A 22,197-nucleotide genomic window follows, 5' to 3' on the forward strand; every position below is an offset into this window, starting at 1 on the left:
TATCCATCTGCAGGTTGATTTAGTGACTTTGATCTCATTTTGAATACAGTTCAGTCTGAAACAAACAATGACAAAGATGATGGTAGGTGATGGCCTAAAACACTTAGTTCAATTGTATCATAAAAACAAGCAACTCCTAGATGATGGAAATCTGACTGTATCTCTTGGTACTTCTAATAAACTTTTATTAATAAATAAACTAGAAGACAAAAATTGTCATAGCCTACTACTGACACTTGGGAATGTGTCATGGGATGAACATTCACAAAAGCTCATGTAACTAGCTCAAGATTCAGGTAGTTATACAACCCCTAAATATATATGCTACGAGGTATTATATGCTAACAGAATCACTGGCAACTCCTAGTCTGACGGCGCCCGCCCCTACGCATAACGATGGGTGGGCGCCGCCAGACTAGGCAGCAGACTTGCTACTCGCGTGATACAGGGCTTAATTTGATAGACCACGTAATCGATAAATTCACACCGTTTAGCAGCAGGCGCTGGATACGAGATGAAGTCTGCAAAGCTGTTTACGTATATGTACATTGTGCTACTGGCCATGGACATCACCTCTGGTGATGATTTTTTCTCACAGGACTCTAGTTCAGTCTCTGGCTCAGCGGAACCAATTTGTAAGTTGCTGAAGGACTTTTACAGTGGCAAAGTAGCTATCACATGATATTGTAGCTAGCTACTGCTGTATTCCACACAATCGGAGTTTGGGACTGGCTTATAGCTAAATGTACTGATGCTGAGTGAGCCTTGGATACTGGCATCATAAACTTACACACTAGTAGCTAGCTGGTGCTGCAATGCAAGTAGTTACCACAGGCAGATCAAATTTTAATACACCTTAGAAGAATTCTTTCCAGTGTGAGTAGTCAGGTTATTCGTATCTGCAAAACCAAAACGTTATCCGACTTAGCTATCAGGACTATTTTGCTGAGCTTGATGAGCAGACTCAAGGGAGACCAACTCTTTGAAGTGAAATAGTGAACCTAAATGAGTCTGGCTTGTTGGTTTTATGTATGATATAGGTACCGGTACTAATGTGTAGACATGGTTAAAGTTACATTATATGGTTGTGAATGTGTAGCTAGCATATATATATACTGATACAAAAATTCCAGTGCATATTGTGTACTTGACAATGTAACAAACAGCAAAGCAATAACAGTGTTCATCCTTACCTTATAAGGAATTGTTGTGTTAAAGTAGGGTGTGTGTATATCAGTGTGACAGACACCTTTCTCATCTCAAGTAAGTTCTGATTAGCTCTTAGTAGTAATACAAAGTGATATGCATATATGCACTAAAATGTTGTGCTCAATGCAACAAACAGAACTCCTAGTTATCACAAGTAGACACAGTTAGCATTGTGTTTGCGCATTTAATAAAGGCTACATATGTAGCTACTGGTGTACATGTGGCTGGGTGTTCAATTGTATCTATCAGAGTATCAGTCTTGCTAACAAAGTCACTGTCAATTAGATCAGGTGTAGTTTTTAGTAGGAGCTGGTGCATGCATGTCACACATTATATAGTATGGTAGCACTGTATATTAGGGATCATGGAGGTTTGGGTTTTTCTGGCCAAGAATATCACCCAAAAACCAGCTTCACAATACCATCCTGGTACCCTGGCAGTATTGGTTAGGTATAACCAAGCCCAAAAGTGCCTTCAGTGCTACCCTAAATGCTTCAAATAGGTAGCTACAATAAAAGCCTACAAACTTCAAAAAGTTCATTCAATGGAATTTTCTAGTGACTGACTAACTGCCTGCCTGCCTGCTTGCCCAATTCCTTCAGACAAGCATAACCTGATAACGGCTACATAAGGCTATGGGCTTGATTTTTTCACTTTTTGACATTGCTTGTGCTGAGATGTGCCTCGGAATACCGCAGTACATAAAATGCATGCACCATGGACTTACCTTTGTCCTCCTTTGTGTCCCATTTCTTTTTGCTGACAGCACAGGGTGTCAATTCGCAGTAGCACAATGCATGGCTTCCGATGTTTGTAAACGAGAATCATCCGTATTTTTTGTGGAGACTGCAGAGGCGCTTCTCCTACTGTTTTTCATTATAGGGCTGTGTAACAGGTTGAACATAGCTGAAAGCAAAGCGAACTAGCCACTTCACTTTCAAGTCAGTGATTGATAGCTGGTTCGATGAAAACATCAACTCTGGTGTTATTCTTTCTTTTGATGCGGTATTTGTGGGTTCACCAGTCACAACAACGTTACAAAAAAGTAAACAAACAAAATTAGGAATTTGAAGTTGATTAGGGATCATAGAAAAAAGTAGGGAAACAAGGGAGGTCGCCTATACCTGCAGATATACTTAATCCCTGCTTAAGTCTATACCCCATAGATTGAAGCAGGGATTAAGTGTTCACTAGTATATCTGCAGGCGTATATGGGTTGTTTCCCTACCTTTTTTCTATGCGGATCCCTAATCAAACTTAAAATTCCTAATTTTTCCTTATACTTGTATAACTTAACAAGAGTATCTAATGCTGTATAAGCCTGTTATAGATGATTATGCAGAAATTAAAACAATGGCTTCCTTTCCATGTAACATACTTACGGACTGGTTATATAGTAGTATTTTTGCATTTAACCACAAGGTCATCCCAGACAGGAGGGCATGTGTTCAATTTGGGCATGTATTAAGAAGCATGGACAATACATAGGCGGCGGAAAGGGGGGTCTAGGGGGCTGAAGCCCCCCCTCAGAATGATATCACACCGAAATTATCTTTCTTGGAGTGGAGCTGAAAACCGTGATAAAGATCGAGATACTCTAATAGAGCAGTCACTCTAATAAAGTAGTCAGTGTGTGGCGAGCTATGTAAGGATTTTTATGTAGTTGATCAGCTAGAAATGGTAGCTGGTGAGGTGGAAAGCTCTTGTCAGTTGGTTGTGACCTTTTTTTTTTTTTTTTGGTCTCACCTTACCAAACTATAGAAATAAGTCTGGGTCAGCCCAGCCCCCCCTCATATCAACTACTTGCTCCGCCGCTGGGACAATATATAATCTCAAGGATAACTTTGTGGGAGCACATCTGCAAAACCAATACAGTGAAACCTGTCTAATCAGGTAACTGCATAAAGAGGTCACCTGTTTAAACTGGCCATTATAAAAATCCCCACATGTGCCAGCTGTACACAAAATGACCTGCTTAATGCAGCCACCAGGTAAGAAAATTTTGTCCGTATGATGACCAGAATAGACAGGTTTCACTGTAATACTGACAAAAGGCAGACGGCTTGAAATTTCACCATGTAAACAAGACAAACCTGCCTGTAAGCATTCTGTAATTGGAGCACTGTATTCCTGCTCAATCTTCAGTGATTTGTAATTGGTTCAGTAGGATATAAGTTCTAGAGCTTTAATCACCATATATGGCTAAACTAATTGCAGTAAGGAAACTAACAATCCTAGAAGCTTAGCTATATGTTACAGTGGAACCTGTCTATAATGGTCACCTTGGGACCAAATATATCTGGCCTTTATATACAGGTGGCTGTTATAGGGAAAACCTGTATAAGGTGGTCAGCAGCATTTGAGTGGCTATGGCCGTTATAAATGAGTGATTATTATTAAGAGGCTCGCGCCAACCGCAATGCAGTAATATTTTTAGTACAGAAAGGACAAAGTGAGCTTGTTATGAATGTTGGTAAGTTATAGCTATTGAATACGTTTAAGCAATGAAGCCTGATAGATTATATAGTATTCATTGAAAGGCGATAATTGTGCATTAATTGAAGCGGTGCCGTGGTGCCAGACAGTTGGCTTAACAAGCCACCATAAAAGGTAGCGACCGCTATATGAAGGAGAAAGTTATGTATACAGTGATTCATAGGCGAATTCTTGGTTGGCCGGTATACGCGTTAGACAGGTGACCGCTTAATGCAGACAACAATGCATACATTTGTATGGGAAAATATTTGGGACCTCCTGTCCATGGCCGTTATGCAGAGGTGACCGCTTAATCCAGGTGACCGTAACACAGGTTCCACTGTACATGGAAAAGAAACTGTTTAACTTTTGTGCTCCATATTATTAACTCTTGTTGTTAATGTGTAGCTATGGTACATTTAAAACTATATGGACCAAGTTTTCTTATCTCTCAGGTGCCATTAATCAACCCACTGTCAACTGCTGCATCTCTGCTATTGATGGAAAACCAGTACTCCGAGTATTAAGTCAGGTAGGTAGTATTATACATCTATGCACCATGCAAACATACAATAACTGGTTATGTGTATAAGTAGTGCAAGTAAGTATTGCCTCATTACTGCTGGTCTTGTATAAATGCCTAGTCACTGGGGGTATATAACATTATAACAGAAATAAATGCCAAATTTTGTACCAATTCCGTGTATATAGTATTATTAACAATGAAGCGAAGAACATTTGTGGGAAAAGGGATCTTATTGCCTTTTAAAAGTATCGAGAAATGCCGGTTTTAAGTATTTAGTGCGTTGTAGCTCGCCAACGGTTGAAGCTACGTGTACCAAATTTTCACACCTTTTACATGTATTCCTTACCTTCCAAAGCATCCACTGCTTAAGTAGCCAGCAGCTAAGTTTCCTGCTATTTTAAATAGTTTTTACAGGTTTTTGCAATTGAATTCGTCGCCTTTGCAATTGAATTCGTCCCATTTGCAATTGAATTCGTCGGTATTGCAATTGAATTCGTCCCGTTTGCAATTGAATTCGTCGGTTTTGCAATTGAATTCGTCGGTTTTGCAGTTGAATTAGTCGGTTTTGCAATAGAATTAGTCGTGTTTGCATTACAATTCGTCATAAACAAAACGGCTCCAAGAAACCAACCCGTTCATTGAGAGATGAACTATTTATGCTTTGGCGAGTTACACTTGAGACACTAGAAGGTAATTGAAGCTGGTAGTACGTGAAGCTGATAGCTGTCTGACAAGTTAATTAGCTTGCTCGCGAGTGACCACACCCATCGCGAATGGCGTAGTAGAGTTTGGAATATTGCTGGAGAGGCTGCAGAGGAAGAATTATTGCCTTATAAAGAGTTGTTTACTACTGTTGTACTTGAACAAGTTCTTGTAGCAGCTGCTACATCATGTTTTCATGTTTGCTCCAGCTGCCATTCTTGTTACGGACGAATTTAACTGCAAAAGCGACGAATTCAATTGCAAAACCGACGAATTCAATTGCAAACGGGACGAATTCAATTGCAAAACCGACGAATTCAATTGCAAACGGGACGAATTCAATTGCAAAACCGACGAATTCAATTGCAAACGGGACGAATTCAATTGCAAAAGCGACGAACTCAATTGCAAACGGGACGAATTCAATTGCAAAGTCGCCGAATTCAATTGCAAAAACCTGTAAACCGAGGTTGGCTGTATCATTCAAGTTCCAAAAGGGGAGGGAGGTGGGGGCCCGGAAGGAGGTCAAGAGACTGTTTAAAAAATTGAAAAGGAAGGCGTAGAGATGAATTAGGCCAAGTTATGGGCCGTTCAGGTCTCAAAACTGGCTTAAATGAAAGGAAATTTACAAGGTAGGTCTTTATTCAACACCACAGAGCTGTACACCCACATACAGCCACCCTCAGGGTGACCAGAGCTTGGCCATTGATGCCCCACACCGCACATACAGATCGCCACTGGGCTTGGGAAAGCAGCCAGCAAACCAGACCACTAAAGTCTAGCTGATTTTGATTGTGAAATTAGATAGTTTATTCATGTAGCTTTGTGTTCTTGGTGAAAAATCGAATCTGCTGACATGGGTGATAAACTGATAAGACCTGTTTTCCTAGACTTGGTCACATTTTGTATGGTTCCTTTTAAGCTTGAATATTTGAAAATATGTTGAGGAAAGTATCAATGACAGTACTGTATGTAAATGGTGAAAGTTTAGCATGAGCAAATTTGGTGAAATTTGTTAAACTTTTATCTGCCAACCTGCTTTGCATGCTGATTTGTCAGTGATTATATCTGTGACCGGCATCCACTAATCAACTTCATACCTTGGTGTTTTACTGTAAATGATCATGCACCTATCAATATCATGCCCCACCCCACCCCCAGGTAGGGTGGGGGAATACAGGGGATTTGACAAAGTCTAGTGTCAAATTTTCCAGTACTGGGGCTAAGAAGCTTGTCAAAACCGCACTGTGTCCCCACCTCGACGGAGGGGTTTCTATAGGGGATTTGATTTACCTATTAGAATGGTTCAGCAAACTGCTACCATCAAAAGCCCCAGGGGTGGGGCAAGTGTAGATGTCAAATCTCTAGTAGGTGTGTAGGGACCCCAGGGGTGGGGGGGTGTGGGGCTTAACATTGATAGGTGCATTAAAGTTTGGTGCAACTTAAGTTTAACAACTGGTCTCATTAGTTGCCAGTCTCATTTAGTAGCTGGGCTTAAAAGAAATAAACTCCCAGGCTATAGTGCAGTAATACAGTGGAACCTCAGTTATCCAGATCCCACTTATACGGATTCTCAGTTAACCAAACTACAGAAATGATTGCTCTATTAGAATAGTGACTGTTCTGTTAGGGTAGTTGAATAATATACCAATGTTCTTTATGCTATTTTAAAGTTATTTGTACACAGTTTCAGAGATATGGACTTTTCAGATTTATGGACCACCCCTGGTCCCAAGGGGTTCGGATAACTGATGTGATAAGTTAGCAAACAGGTGTAAGGAACATTACAAGCTAGTAGGATCATTACAATAAAAAGTGCTTAAACAAGGGATCATCACATAGCCGATGTGTAAATTTAATCACTACTTTAACCATGTTGGTTATTGTTAGTTATATGGAAACTACTAATAGGTGACAAACTTCCTTGTTAGTGAAATACTTTCTATTGTGATGATTCCTACTAACTTGTAAAACTCCAAATTTTTCCATGCACTAGCACTAGTATTTGTGCATATCTTTCAATACTATGCGAGCTACACCTCACCCAAGATCCTCACTTTACAGCCTCCCTGATGCACTAACCCACTGACCCAAAATAGTAGCCAATATTTTATTTAATGCAGAGATGTGTGCTGAAACCTACACTTCACATGCAATTTATTCTGTGTTATGATTGGGCAAAAGTAAATGTTGGATGTACCAAGATCAGGTGAAGTATTTTAATATATATTATTGATGAGAGACAAGAGGTAGGATTCTAATTGATCAGTAGCTTCTTGAACTACCTTATGAAATAATTCCTAGAAATATAACATTAGCTCAAAAGGGCTGGGGATTCATTTCATTGGCTATGGCATATCACACTGCAACTAGCTATACAGTATGACTATTTGTGAATAATTGATCAATGTGCTCACTTCACACAACCATATGATGTATCAACCTCCGTCAACTGATGGAAGTTGTTTAGGTAGGTGTACAGAATGCCATGAGTTTCTGTGTGTTAACCTTCAACTTGATCATATCATCGCTTACATCTATGCATGCACCAAGTCTAAAGGCTTGGGAACCCTATAATAAACATGTTGAAGCAAACTACAAGATTTTTCATTTTACAAACCTATAAAATCAGGTATAAAAGACCCTGTACTATCACACCTCCAGCTTGTCTGGGAGTGGAGGTAGGAGTCCTAACTATATAGCCACTCTTTTTCTGGGCCCAAAAAATTAAATTAAAATGTTTAGTATCATGCATGGGTGAGTTGGGGGGTAAGAGTCAGCAAGTCAACTGTGATGACTAAGCAATGTCCACAACTAGGCACCCAAAAAATCATCAGGCCATTCAGGCACACCATTCTTCGTAGTTGCAAGTAGCAAATGCTGTGAGTACCTAGCACAAACATTAGCAAGTAATTCACCAATTAAACTTACTAAACTTCATATAATTATGACTTGCACCATAAATATTGTTCCATTGTTTTAGGTCATATCAAGCTTGTCTACTCCACTGATGTTTTCATTAAGTTTTAAAGGTGGATTTCCTCTCACAATGATAGATGGACTTCCCTCTGCAATAATGAATGCCAGTTGTTTAGATCAAAATTGTACTGCATTATTTCTCAGTGACTCTATATGTGAGAAAGTTTACAACCTCACTGTTAATGTCACAGTCAGTGCTGAGGATTGTAGTAATTCAACTGTGAAGATGAATAGTGAATTAATATGTGAGTGAACATTGTGTGACTGGGTTTTGGAAATCAGTCACATTTGACAGCTCAAGTATTTATGACCAAACTAAGGCACTTTTAAGTTAGCTTTACAGAAAGTAGAAAAGATGGTCAGTACCTTGAATTACACAATTACGTGAAATATTGCAAGATGACCTTAATAGTGACTCAGTGAATGCAAAATTCTAATTGTTTCATGTGTGACATAAAGACAAAATTCGGTCACATTTACCTATTTACAATAAATATTGTATGTTACATTTGAATAGTATCCTTAGAATTGTATTGTATTGTATTGATGCTTTACAGTGACCAGCACTGAAGGTCTGCAGCAACATGTGCTGCAGCCTTAGGATTACCTAACCTAATTTCAAGGACTTAGACTTAGTGACTTATAGCTGAAAAGGTGTAACAGAAAAGGGGCCAAAGTAAAGAAAAAAATCCCTCCAAGTAAAGAAAAAATCCCTCCGAATTCATTGTGATGTATGGGAATGGTGAATTCAATAACACAATTATACTTTATTGTACGTATTGTAATTTACAACCAAACTACTGAGTTGGTATTGGCACAGAGCTCTTGAAAGAGAAGATCTTCTGCCTGACTTTTAAAAACATTTGACATATGTAACTGAATCTATCATAGTCGTGCATTTTTTGGAATTCTTTATTATTAACAATTCAGCCAATTGTATGCTCTGGTGAAGTTTTAGCCTTGCATGTCAAGAACTGGTGGAGTTACATCCCTACAACGTAGCAATAATAGAAAGATCAATTTGTACAGAGCACCAGACATGCCATTAAATTAATTTTGTATCTGAAAGCATACACCCCAACAATCATAATTTTTATTATTAAAATTTAAGGATTTCAGGTATAATTTTTATTATGAAAGTATGAAATTCCATGTGTATATCCCTATTATACAGTTGTGCTGAAGTATGGGACATTCCATGTCAGGAATTTAGGGTCACCTCTCAGATTTTGACGAAACTTGGTGTGTGCGGCCCTCGTGCTTATGCGTATCTATCAGGCAAAGCACTCTTGCCCATGCATGGTATAACTATTACTTGTACCACTAGAGTGGGATTATAAACAGGCGTCCTGGTTATCAAGATGTCCTGGTATCCTTTTTGAGGAGTTCTGTTGTACATACTTATGCAGCCACATATGCAACTTAAATAGGGCTAAGTCCACTACAGTGGGATTCAACTTAATAAAGAAGGTATTTCTAAGAGATGATGTAACATTCACGTGCCATGTTGTATGGACACATGGTAGTTAGATCTGTAATTTAAAGTCCACCTGTCTAATAAGGACCATTTTTGGATTTGCTAGAAAAAGTTGATGCTTTGGTGCTATACATTAATATCCAATTAAAGAACTGCAGCACATAGATGGTCTTTCAATACAGGTGGTCACTAATACAGGTTGCACTGTACCTAGACACCTTCACTCTGTAAGACAAACTTGGCATGGCCTTGTGGGTAAGTAGAATTCTAGGAAAACGGGAACGGAACGGAAACGGAAAGCGGGAACGGAAACGACCAACGGAAAATGCCTGATGAAGGTTATCATCTCAATATACGGGTTAGATTCTACAGCATGATGCTTCTTTGTAAAATTGTTGGACCCTTTCGTACTGTTCCGCTAAAGCGATCGAAACTCTCTAATAGAGCAGTCACCGTGCATTAAAATACTCTACTAGAACAGTCAAGAATGTTTTTGTAAACTATGCAGACCTGCTTTAAACCTGTGAATGATATGGCTGGCAAAGATTAGGTATGTAGACTAGCTAAGTCATCAACACTGACTGTTAACTGTTCCTTTAAAACTATAAACATTTAAAAAGATTCAACACTGAAACATGCTTGAAGAAGTTTGTGAAGTATTCTAATTATATAGACTGAAGACAGTGTCTATATAGGCTATGCACTTACATGCAACTTCCTGATAAGAGTTATGTATGATAAGGTATGCTGTTAGCTTGCTTGTCAGCTCCAAGACGTGCATGGCTGGTCTCATATGACACACACTAGCTATATCATCAACACTCTATTTAATTTTTTTTCATTAAAGCTTTACAGCACAAGTGCTGAAGATCTGTAAGACACCTGGTCCTACAGCCTGCTCAAAGACATTAGATACTAAGACATTAGCTACTTAAGGTGTGTTTGAAAAGTTGCAGAAAGGAGAGAAAAAAAACTGAAATAACTATACTCCTTGAAACCATACAAAGATTCAACAATTAAGACTAAGTGATTTACAAAGTATTCTAATCAATTGACAGTGTTTACGTAAAGATGTTCCTTGTCAAGATAAAAGTTAGGTAGGTGGTAGATACAGTATGTGTCAGGCTGAGGTGACTCCAATGAAGAGGCTGAGGGTTGCCAACTATAGTACAATGATTCACAAGCTTTCAATATTAAAAGGCCTCTGGTGAGATACATGGTTTGCAAAACATTTTGTGACTGCTCTATTAGAGTATTTTAATGGACGGTGACTGCTCTATTAGAGAGTTTTGATCATTTTAGCGGAACAGTACGGAGGGTCCAACAATGTTACAAAGAAGCATCATGCTGTAAAATCTAACCCGTATATTGAGATGATAACCTTCATCAGGCATTTTCCGTTGGTCGTTTCCGTTCCCGCTTTCCGTTCCCGTTTTCCTAGAATTCTACTTACCCCCTTGTTGTGAGGGGTTATTGGAGGTGTACACTCCCATACAGCAATAATAGACTACAAAATTCCACTGCATACAACAACATATCTCTTGAGACCATTGTGGTCCCACCACAAAAATTTCATCAAACATTGACTATGACCCATTTACTATTCATTAAAAAATTCGAAGAATTTCAAGCAGCATTTTTGAAATATAAAGGATTAAAGTTTTCAATAAGGTACTTTCAAACCATAATTAAGTAGATATCCCATAATTTAGGGATCACTACCAACAGTCTTCCATCAGTGAAATTTGTGTTTAAAAATATTTACACAGTGCAAAGTTACAATTGATTTTGTATCTACAGATGGACCAATTTTTCATGAAATATTCAAAAAATTTGTGGTCATAGATCAGAAACTATGTGGTGTATGGGGCTAAAAATTTTCACAAGTGATAAGCACCACAGGTACTACAGACACACCAAGTTTTGTCAAAATCTGAGAGGTGACCCTAAATTCCTTGTTGATTTGACATGGAATGACCCATATACCAAAAAGCACCTGGTATGTATACATTTGTTTGATTTTTGCACCACTCTCCTAGCAGTCATGTCAGGTGATTGATTCTAGCCCAGCTTTACACATTGTTTTCCATGTATAGAGCTGTATTGTGGGCTAACACAAAGTGAAGCAGCCTTTGCCTGGTAATGAAGTCTTTCTTTATAAATTAAAGCAGCTAGGTATAATTATTATTGTTCAAAGATGTTGGCACATGTGTCTTAATAATAGTTAGACTTCAAACACAGAGTTCTACGGTATTTAATAACCTGAACTAAGGTCCTGTGTAATGGCACCTGAGCACAGCAACTTAACAGGGCCTGAGGGTTACTAAACCATGTAAAACCCTGTGCTTTGAAGTCTAGACTTCAGCTCATTGTTGCACCTTGACAGCTGCTTGTAAACAAGAAATGCTACAGTAGAATTTATCTAGTAGAAACACCTCCTACTTGTTCAGTACAGCTGTTTTTTTAACATCCATGCATTTCTAATGTTACTGGCGCATAATTGTTGTGTTTTGTATTGCCTCAGAGCATGGTCTCTCTAGGACATGAGCGTGGCACTATGACCATGTTTTCAGTCAATCAAATTTCAGTTGAAGTCTATTGTTTACTTTTACTACAGGGACTGATGAGATAGTTACTACTGCACTAGTAGAGGTCACGGAGACTAGAGCAACAATAGTTTGTAAACTACCTTGTTTCTCAAAAGACATTGGATGTTTTCCACTACATGTTTGGTTATTAAGAAATGAAAAGAAAGAAAAAATGTTGACAGATCCTACTTTTCACATCTCCAAGAACACAGGAGATCCATACAGTTACAGCTATCCTAGTCAGCAAATAACCGTTAGTAACCTGACTAGTGGCAACTCTTATATGCTCTGTGTCCGTGCCTACAATTTGACTACATCAGAACCACATAGGAGCATATTGTGTGAGAAGTTCACAACAATTTATCATACTTATCAAGGTATATTATATTGTAACTGGGTTTTCAAATAGACATCTTTCTGCACATTTTGCATGTGTGCAAATAAAATGTTATAACAGTTGACTCCCTACACTGATAAAGCTGTTTTATGTATCAAAATGTAGCCAGATACTGTAGCTTCACTCATAAAGACAGTCACAGTGTTGGGGCAATTACTTTTTAAAAGTAACCCATTACATATTACATGCAACTGAACTATTTAGTTATAGTTACATATTACCTATAATTTATGTCCACAGCTTTTAGCTGTCACGTGTACAACTACCACCTTATCACTTGACATGATTGTGTTGTTGACAATGTGTAAATCTTTGTTATAATTGTAAGAAGCTCAGATAAGCTTCATTCATTAATTCGAGGTGGCTCATTCATCATTAATTCGTTGTGGCTAGATGTTACTTAGTGGACTAACAAGATTAGTAACTTTGTTACTTGTAAATTACTTAATATTAGACTTGTTATACGTAGTAACTTTAGTACTTAGGTAATGCGTTACATTTGTAAGTAAAGTAACTTGAGTTATATTATTGGTTTTTATAGAATATTTCGTTATATTACTTGGTTACCACAAAAGTAATAATTATTACATAACGCATTACATAAGTAATACATTACCCCCAACACTGGACAGTCATATGCTACACTTTAAAAAGTTATGAAGTTTCAATGTTCTAAAAAATTGACCAAATTTTGTGCGTGAAAAAAGGTCATGTGTCCTGTAGTACTTATCTATTTGTTGATCTGATTAATTTTGTAATAGCTACAATGGGTTGATGTACTTACAAATCAAATTTAGCATACATCTAAATGTGTCCAGGATCTCTCCACTGTAATTGCCTGGTTGCCCTATCAAGACACACAGTAGTGTGTCGTGCGGCCCAAGAAGCCGGCGCGTAACAACCGTGAGTATATTGACAGGAAGAAAGAAAACGCAATTTTCGCACCTCCGTAGCTCTGTGCTGCCTTGATGAAACAGGACGATTTTTGCTGTGGACACTCCCTCCACCTTCAGCACTCCACATTCCAAATTTGAGCGAAATCGCTTCAAGCGTTCCCGAGATAGAGTAACTCACCTAAAATCGGACGGGCTCCAAAATCGGACGTAATTACTCGAGCTACAACAGGAATTTTTGAACAACTTATATGTCTTTAGATAGTTCAAGGCTGTGGGACTTTGGGAACCAAGTATCAGCTTTCTCGACTTCTTTGTCTGGTGGCAGCAGCCCTGCAAAGTCATTTCCGATTAATACGTATAATCGGAAAAAACAGTCGATTCACGGACACTCACCGTCTACATATCAGACTTGCATTCAATCAACAGTTTTCTACCTTGAAGTAGTAGAGTAACTCATCTACTTTCTAAATATCCCTGGTTTATTAAATCAAATCCTTTTAATCACGAATTACAAATCAAATAAAATGAGACGTCACTGGAGTAATAATCGCACTATGAATTTAAGTATACGGAAGTAAACGGTGTTTGTAAAAGTATACGGTGAACATTTCCCGTATACGTATCTCAAACAATGTATACTTTATCAAGTTTCCGTATACTTAAATTTATGGTGCGATTATTACTCCAGTGACGTCTCATTTTATTTGATTTGTAATTCGTGATTAAAAGGATTTGATTTAATAAACCAGGGATATTTAGAAAGTAGATGAGTTACTCTACTACTTCAAGGTAGAAAACTGTTGATTGAATGCAAGTCTGATATGTAGACGGTGAGTGTCCGTGAATCGACTGTTTTTTCCGATTATACGTATTAATCGGAAATGACTTTGCAGGGCTGCTGCCACCAGACAAAGAAGCCGAGAAAGCTGATACTTGGTGCCCAAAGTCCCACAGCCTTGAACTATCTAAAGACATATAAGTTGTTCAAAAATTCCTGTTGTAGCTCGAGTAATTGCGTCCGATTTTGAAGCCCGTCCGATATTAGGTGAGTTCCTCTATGCGACTTCAAAAATTGGCTTAGTTTCTTCGTTTTTTTTTTCCTTCTTATTTTTCTTCCTCTTTTCGCACACTTACAAAAACTGCTATAAAACGCGAACGCCATATCCAAACGCCTTGAAATTTGGCACACAGAAGGGGGGTATAAAGGCGCATCTCTGTACCAACTTTGGCTGGAATACGATAAACAGGCAAAGAGTTATGAGCGATTAATCACGAAACATAACACCAATATGTTGTCATGCCTACAGGGTAAACCGCGTATGGGAAGAAGCTGCAAATCGGTGGGTGAATAGGTTAACTATTGAACCTCAAACCTTTTGTGGTTTGAAAGAAATCGCACTAAAAACCAGGAAGATACAACGAAAAAACCAACAGTGTGTAGCAATTACGCAATCGAGATTAGCCAATAAAAAACGACTGCTTGCCACGCCTACCAGGTAAACCGCTTGGGGTAATGCTTTGAAAATCGCTGTACAGATGGAGTTATCATCTTAGAAAGGCTCTTCAATGGTGTAGAAGAATGAGACTTAAAGCCACGGAGTTATAACACGAAATCCAACTTGGTGTAGCAAGTGCGAGATCGAGATACTCTAATAGAGCAGTCATCCTAATAGCGCAGTCATCCTAATAGAGCAGTCATCCGAAGAGAATTCAAGAGATCAGTTAGAAACAAGTAACCTGTATAGAAATCAGCTACAAACAAGTCACCCTGTAGAGAGATCAGCCACAAACAATTCACCCTGTAGAGAGATCAGTTAGAAGAAATTACCTTGTAGGGAATTCATGCAACTATAGAAAGAGATAATTCAGCTAGAAGAAATCACCTTGTAGAGTTCAGCTACAAAGAAACCACAATGTAGAGAGTTCAGCTACAAACAAATCGCCCTGTAGAGAGATCAGCTAGAAGAAGTTACCTTGTAGAGAGTTCAGCTACAAAGAAACCATCATGTAGAGAGTTCAGCTGCAAACAAATCACCTGTAGAGAGTTCAGCTACAAACAAATCTCCCTGTAGAGAAATCAGCTAGGAGAAGTCTCCTTGTAGAGAGTTCAGTTACAAAGAAACCACCATGTAGAGAATTCATTTACAAACTAGTGACCCTGTAGAGACATCAGCTAGAAGAAGTTACCTTGTAAAGAGTTCAGCTACATAGAAACCATTCTGTGAAGAGCTCAGCTGCAAACAAATCACCTGTACAGAATTCAGCTACAAACAAATCACCCTGTAGAGAGATCAGCTAGAAGAAGTTACCTTGTTGATAGTTCAGCTACAAACAAATCACCCTGTAGAGAGATCAGCTAGAAGAAGTTACCTTGTAGAGAGTTCAGCTACAAAGAAACCATCATGTGGAGAGTTCAGCTGCAAACAAATCACCTGTAGAGAGTTCAGCTACAAACAGATCTCCCTGTAGAGAGATCAGCTAGGAGAAGTTTCCTTGTAGAGAGTTCAGTTACAAAGAAACCACCGTGTAGAGAATTCATTTACAAACTAGTGGCCCTGTAGAGACATCAGCTAGAAGAAGTTACCTTGTAAAGAGTTCAGCTACATAGAAACCATTCTGTAAAGAGCTCAGCTGCAAACAAATCACCTGTACAGAATTCAGCTACAAACAAATCACCCTGTAGAGAAATCAGCTAGAAGAAGTTACCTTGTTGATAGTTCAGCTACAAACAAATCACCCTGTAGAGAGATCAGCTAGAAGAAGTTACCTTGTATAGAGTTCAGCTACAAAGAAACCATCATGTGGAGAGTTCAGCTGCAAACAAATCACCTGTAGAGAGTTCAGCTACAAACCAATCTCCCTGTAGAGAGATCAGCTAGAAGAAGTTACCTAGCAGAGAGTTCAGTTACAAAGAAACTACCATGTAGAAAGTTCAGCTACAAACTAGTGACCTTGTGGAGACATCAGCTAGAAGAAGCTACCTTGTAGAGAGTTCAGCTACAAAGAAACCATTCTGTAAAGAGCTCAGCTGCAAACAAATCACCTATACAGAATTCAGCTACAAACAAATCACCCTATAGAAAGATCAGCTAGAAGAAGTTACCTCGTAGAGAGTTCAGTTACAAAGAAACCACCATGTAGAGAATTCATTTACAAACTAGTGACCCTGTAGAGACATCAGCTAGAAGTAGTTACCTTGTAAAGAGTTCAGCTACAAAGAAACCATTCTGTAAAGAGCTCAGCTGCAAAAAAATCACCTTTACAGAATTCCACTACAAACAAATCATCCTATAGAAAGATCAGCTAGAAGAAGTTACCTCGTAGAGAGTTCAGTTACAAAGAAACCACCATGTAGAGAATTCATTTACAAACTAGTGGCCCTGTAGAGACATCAGCTAGAAGAAGTTATATACCTTGTAAAGAGTTCAGCTACATAGAAACCATTCTGTAAAGAGCTCAGCTGCAAACAAATCACCTGTACAGAATTCAGCTAGAAGAAGTTACCTTGTTGATAGTTCAGCTACAAACAAATCACCCTGTAGAGAAATCACCTAGAAGAAGTTACCTTGTTGATAGTTCAGCTACAAACAAATCACCCTGTAGAAAGATCAGCTAGAAGAAGTCACCTTGTAGAGAGTTCAGCTACAAAGAAACCACCATGTAGGGAGTTCAGCTAGAAGAAGTTACCTTGTAGAGAGTTCAGCTACAAAGAAACCATCATGAAGAGAGTTCAGCTGCAAACAAATCTCCCTGTAGAGAGTTCAGTTAGAAGACGTTACCTTGTAGAGAGTTCAGCTACAAAGAAACCATTCTGTAAAGAGCTCAGCTGCAAACAAATCACCTGTATAGAATTCAGCTACAAACAAATCACCCTGTAGAGAGATCAGCTAGAAGAAATTACCTTGTAGAGAGTTCAGCTACAAAGAAACCACCATGTAGAGAGTTCAGCTGCAAAGAAATCTCCCTGTAGAAAATTCTGCCACAAACAAATTGCCCTGTAGAAAGATCAGTTAGAAGAAGTTATCTTGTAGAGAGTTCAGCTACAAAGAAACCACCATGTAGAGAGTTCAGCTAGAAGAAATTACCTTGTAGAGAGTTCAGCTACAAAGAAACCATCATCTAGATAGTTCAGCTGCAAACAAATCACCTGTAGAGAGTTCAGCTACAAAGAAACCATTCTGTAAAGAGCTCAGCAGCAAAAAAATCACCTGTACAGAATCCAGCTACAAATAAATCACCCTGTAGAGAGAACAGCTAGAAGAAGTTACCTTGTTGATAGTTCAGCTACAAACAAATCACCCTGTAGAGAGATCAGCTAAAAGAAGTTGCCTTGAAGAGTGTTCAGTTACACAGAAACCACCATGGACAGTTCTGTAATAAATATATGTATTATATATATAATTTGTACATTTACTGATTAAATCAGAAATATTTAAGGTACATCTGCTTAATCTTTTCTTCTTCCTGTGGTAAAGAAAAAAGATAGGTTAAAAAAGTCCCAAAGCAGGCCATAGGCCGGCTTTGGGGTATACAAATACAAAAAGAAGTGAAATCTAATCCAAAACAGCCAAGCTGTAAAAAAAGTGTGCGGCCTTCAAAAAGGCTATGGTGAAAAAAGATGTGAAATCCAAGGTGGCGGCCAAGAAATGGCTGTGATGGTAGATTAATGGTAAAAATTTTAATAACGACAATTCAGGTGAATTTTGTGCCAATTGACCAAGCGGCACCAAAATTCACCTGAATTGTTGTTATTAAAATTTTTACCATTAACCTACCATCACAGCCATTTCTTGGCCGCCACCTTGGATTTCACATCTTTTTTCACCATAGCCTTTTTGAGGGCCGCACACTTTTTTTACAGCTTGGCTGTTTTGGATTAGATACTATCTTATCAAAAGACACAATGCAGACATGATAATGTTATACAATATTCTACAAAATAATTAATATCATGATCAGTTAATAACCTGAACATCGTTTCACCAAACCTATCAAGTGTTACAAGGGGGTCACAGTTTAAAGCTTTTTAACCGAAAGACCATTCACATTAATTTCATTTCAATGAACAATCAATCTGTAGAATAAACTACCTAATGAATGTTGTACTATCTGATTCTACTGACAGTTTTTAAATTTTGATGAATAATTACGCTATTCATGATGTTTAGTTGTTATTGTAATGAATAGGACTTCTTTGTATACATGTATATTACATAACCAATAGTAAAATTGATGTCATAAATAATTACTTGTACTTATAATAAGCACAATATACCACTGCTACAATCCAAAGCCATATGAGCACAATGTGGTGTTTAAATAAGTTATGAAGTTGTAGCAGTAGTGTAATATTATACAATCAGTGCTAGAATCCTAACCAGGGAATTTAACTCTGGTTGCAATTTTGTTAGTGTGGTTGCGTACACATGCATATCTGTATAGGCTGTTAATCTTGTACTACAATAGTGGTGGCTAACCTGTTCAAGTCTCGGGCTGTTTTACTAACAACAATTTTCATTGGTACATGTAGAAGAAGAATGTATTATAGTGCACACACATGTGCAACTACACTACACATTTCATACAAAATTGCAAGTAGTGTTAAATTTCCTGTACACAATCAATTGACCATTCAGTTAACAAACAGCTGGGAGTGATATTGAGATGACTGATGGTCCACTTAATCGTTTAGTAGTTCTATTACAGTTTTATAGGTTGACAAATCTGGCTTTGATTCTGGGCTACTAGTGGCTGAATTGTCTTTGCAATGGACAAGGATTGAAACGTTATGCGTTACACTTGTCTTTAAGTCAGCATGAACATAAAGAGCCACAAATGTAAGCACATAACTCCCAACTGTTTGAAAGTACAGTATTTAGTACAAAATTCCTATGTCTGGTGACTCTGGTCACAACATCAACTATGAACTAACAAAGTGGCTTTATCTTTGAAATGGGATCAGCACTATATACTACTTTAGGAATTTCAAACAGGATTGTTAAAATATGGCTTAAATTGGATAGAAAGTGCTGTTTGAATGACTGCAAAAGTCAACACAATATGGTGAAGTCTAGAAGCACCCTAGCTATATTTAACCACACTGGCAGGGGTGAATCCAGAAGCTGGCGAGGGGAGGGTCACAAATAAGTTCAGAACTGCCATACTGGGAACCCACTTGCTATGGCCTGGTGTAGTTTATGTATATACACCTAATGGAAAAAATCACCTCTCAGTAGTGTTTCACTGTTGAATTTTACCATTTAGGCCAGCGCAGAAGGTTGCAAAATCTTAAAGGCTGTAAATTAGCTGAAACACCTGCCACACTATAATTATTTTTAGAGGTGCTTAGTATGCATGAAGGTGCTGGTGACAGTTTGAGCAAGAGTCTGATGTTTTAGGTGAATTTACAGTGAAAGAGGTGATATGTCTGCCTTTTAAAAACTATTTAATGTGTCGGTATTTCTTGAGCATATTCAAAGGTGATATAGGTTAGCTCTTGCTAAAAGGAAAGGGCAGAGGAGGGAGGAGGATTTGCCCTAAATATCCCATGCTGGATCCACCATTGTCTGGTATGAATGCAACAATCACATGCAGACATATGCACGATAAATAATAATAGTGCTCCACTGGTCCATAATTGATTTGTGTACATTTGCTACATGTATTGTGGACATGCATGTTTAAAAAAGAGTTTATTCTTATCATTTACATAATATGTAACTTTGTGTTGTCAGTTCAAATTTGATGTAGCCAAGGTAATTTGGACTACTTAACAACTTAGATAATGCATTGTATCTGTAGACACATAGGCTAATTGCATTACTTGGTAAGGCCACTTATGTTTCCTGTCACCAGCCACATGTCACTTTGCCTACTGCATTGCTAATTATTATTGAATTAAAATTGCTTACAAATATGAATTGTTTCTGTGTTGAAGATCGAGCTACTCTAATAGAGCAGTCAGCAACTTTAATAATTATAACACTCAGCAACTCTACTACAGCAATCATAACCATTATTTATTGACTGGGAGGCATTTTTATAGATTCCAACTACTCTAATAAGTGTTACTTGTTACTAAATTTCTTGGAAAGTGCTTTGTTGTTGTTTAATTGTTACACTTATGAAAAGCTTACAGTCCTTTGAAACATTAATCCTGTTGCTTGAAACTAATTAACTGGTGGACAGTGTATTCCAATTTTAAAGACTCACCAAAATAATGAAATTTTAATTAATAATAATAACCGCCCACTCTCACTACCTGATTGCTCTGAAGGTGACGGGAAACAAGGAATCTTGTTATGTTGGCCTAATACTGGGCACTGCATTCACACCACTTTACACTTTGTGTTGATTTCTTTATAGGTATCAGTAGAGGTCTTATTGTATCTATTATGATCAATGTAACACTAATGGTCATATTGATTGTTGTAACATGTATCATTTACTACGGTCACAAGAAGTATCATTGCTACAAGAAAAATCAATCACTACGTTGGTCAGATATGCAACAAACACATGAAGTTGAAACTCTGATTTATGAAGACGGAACTCCAATTGATGAAAATGAAACTTCAAATGATGACATTTCTTTGCCTTCTTCAGTAGAACACAGTGATTCTCTTTGAATGTTCAATTCTCTATACATGCATAATGGAATACTTTGACTGATCCATGCATAGTTGGTTTGTGTGTGTGTATTTGCTGCATGTATAAATTGTGGACACACATTCTTGTTAAATAAAAATAATAATATTCTTAATTATCATTATGTATGTAGCTATGTGTCATCAGGTAATTTGTACTACTTATACAAATTAGATAGTAGTCACAAACTTTGTTTGATGTATGGTTACACATAGCCAATAGTGCAGCAAACATTTGTAAAAAAAGTGATACTTAATATTAAATCCACAATTCCTTAGCTTTTAACATACATCAAAATAAGAATTTGTGGGTTCAGTAAAAGGAATCTTGCCATTGGAAAAAAAACATCAGTTTTAATTAGATCCTCAAATCTTAACCATGCTTACCTTGACACTACTGAAGGATGTGTAAATATAACCGACTGGCATGATGTAACTATGATCTTGTTGACTTATCCCAGTATATCCATTCTTGTTTCATGGATTTAAAAAAAGATCCCTATGCTTACTTGAACGCATACTAATTCCTTTGATGGATTAACTTGCTACTCTGTTATTTTCACTGATCAGCATTTCTGAAACAGGCAGTGACTGTGCATGGTGCATCTGGCCAGTTAGTACATACTGGCCAAGACTGCACACTAAGAATCAAGGGCAAGTATATGGAGTAGTATACAGTTTATAAACTTTTGGTTGTAATTGGACAGTGATATGATGTGAAAACTTGTTTGCTCCTTGGGTCAGTATTTCAGTTTGCAGCATGAACACCAGTCCTAAGAAAATACAGATAGGAACAGAAAGTGAAAAGAACTTACAGAAAATGCTACTGGTAAAGGTGAACATATCAATGTATATAATCTTGTACCAAAACCCTTCTTTGCACAGTTTACAACATTGCTGGATCCTTCCACTAAATGACAAAGTTCTCTAATAGAGTTTTATTCTAGACATTAATCAACAATAACATTTGAGGGACTGGGACCACTGGACCACCTACTCATTCTGGTTGATTCAACAATGTCATACTTTATGATAGTGATAATTTGGAAAGGCGGCACCATCAATGTACAAAAACAAATAAGAGGATCAATTAAGGAAGTTTCTAACTGATTAAACAGCATGTACATGTAATGTACTGTCTCCATCATAATGGGATTGAGTAGTTAATTTTTTTAACTGTTCTGTAGAAGAAGTTGATATACATACAATAGCTTAGTGTTAGCATGTTGTATGAGTTATGGCATAGGCGGTGGAGACGGGGGGGCCAGGGGCCATGCCCCCCCCACTTTTTTGGGACACTGT

The 22,197-nt window shown here is 37.9% G+C and overlaps 1 protein-coding gene across 3 annotated transcripts; it reads left to right on the forward strand.

The window, feature by feature from the left end:
• Positions 1–460: 460 nt before the first annotated feature.
• On the forward strand, positions 461–20,974 carry LOC136269170 (uncharacterized). 3 transcript variants are annotated; one of them, XM_066064658.1, is made up of 5 exons: positions 461–635; positions 4,140–4,216; positions 7,896–8,136; positions 11,986–12,333; positions 20,615–20,974. In XM_066064658.1, exons 1-5 carry the CDS (start codon positions 515–517, stop codon positions 20,875–20,877), a joined length of 1,050 nt encoding a protein of 349 aa, XP_065920730.1. In that variant the 5' UTR covers positions 461–514; the 3' UTR covers positions 20,878–20,974. The 3 variants fall into 3 exon arrangements, with proteins under 3 accessions (XP_065920730.1, XP_065920732.1, XP_065920733.1); XM_066064660.1 differs by lacking the exon at positions 461–635 and adding an exon at positions 987–1,040; XM_066064661.1 differs by lacking the exon at positions 461–635 and adding an exon at positions 3,638–3,682.
• Positions 20,975–22,197: the final 1,223 nt, after the last annotated feature.

This window comes from Dysidea avara, chromosome 10 (assembly GCF_963678975.1).
Source record: "Dysidea avara chromosome 10, odDysAvar1.4, whole genome shotgun sequence".
Lineage (NCBI taxonomy): Eukaryota > Metazoa > Porifera > Demospongiae > Dictyoceratida > Dysideidae > Dysidea > Dysidea avara.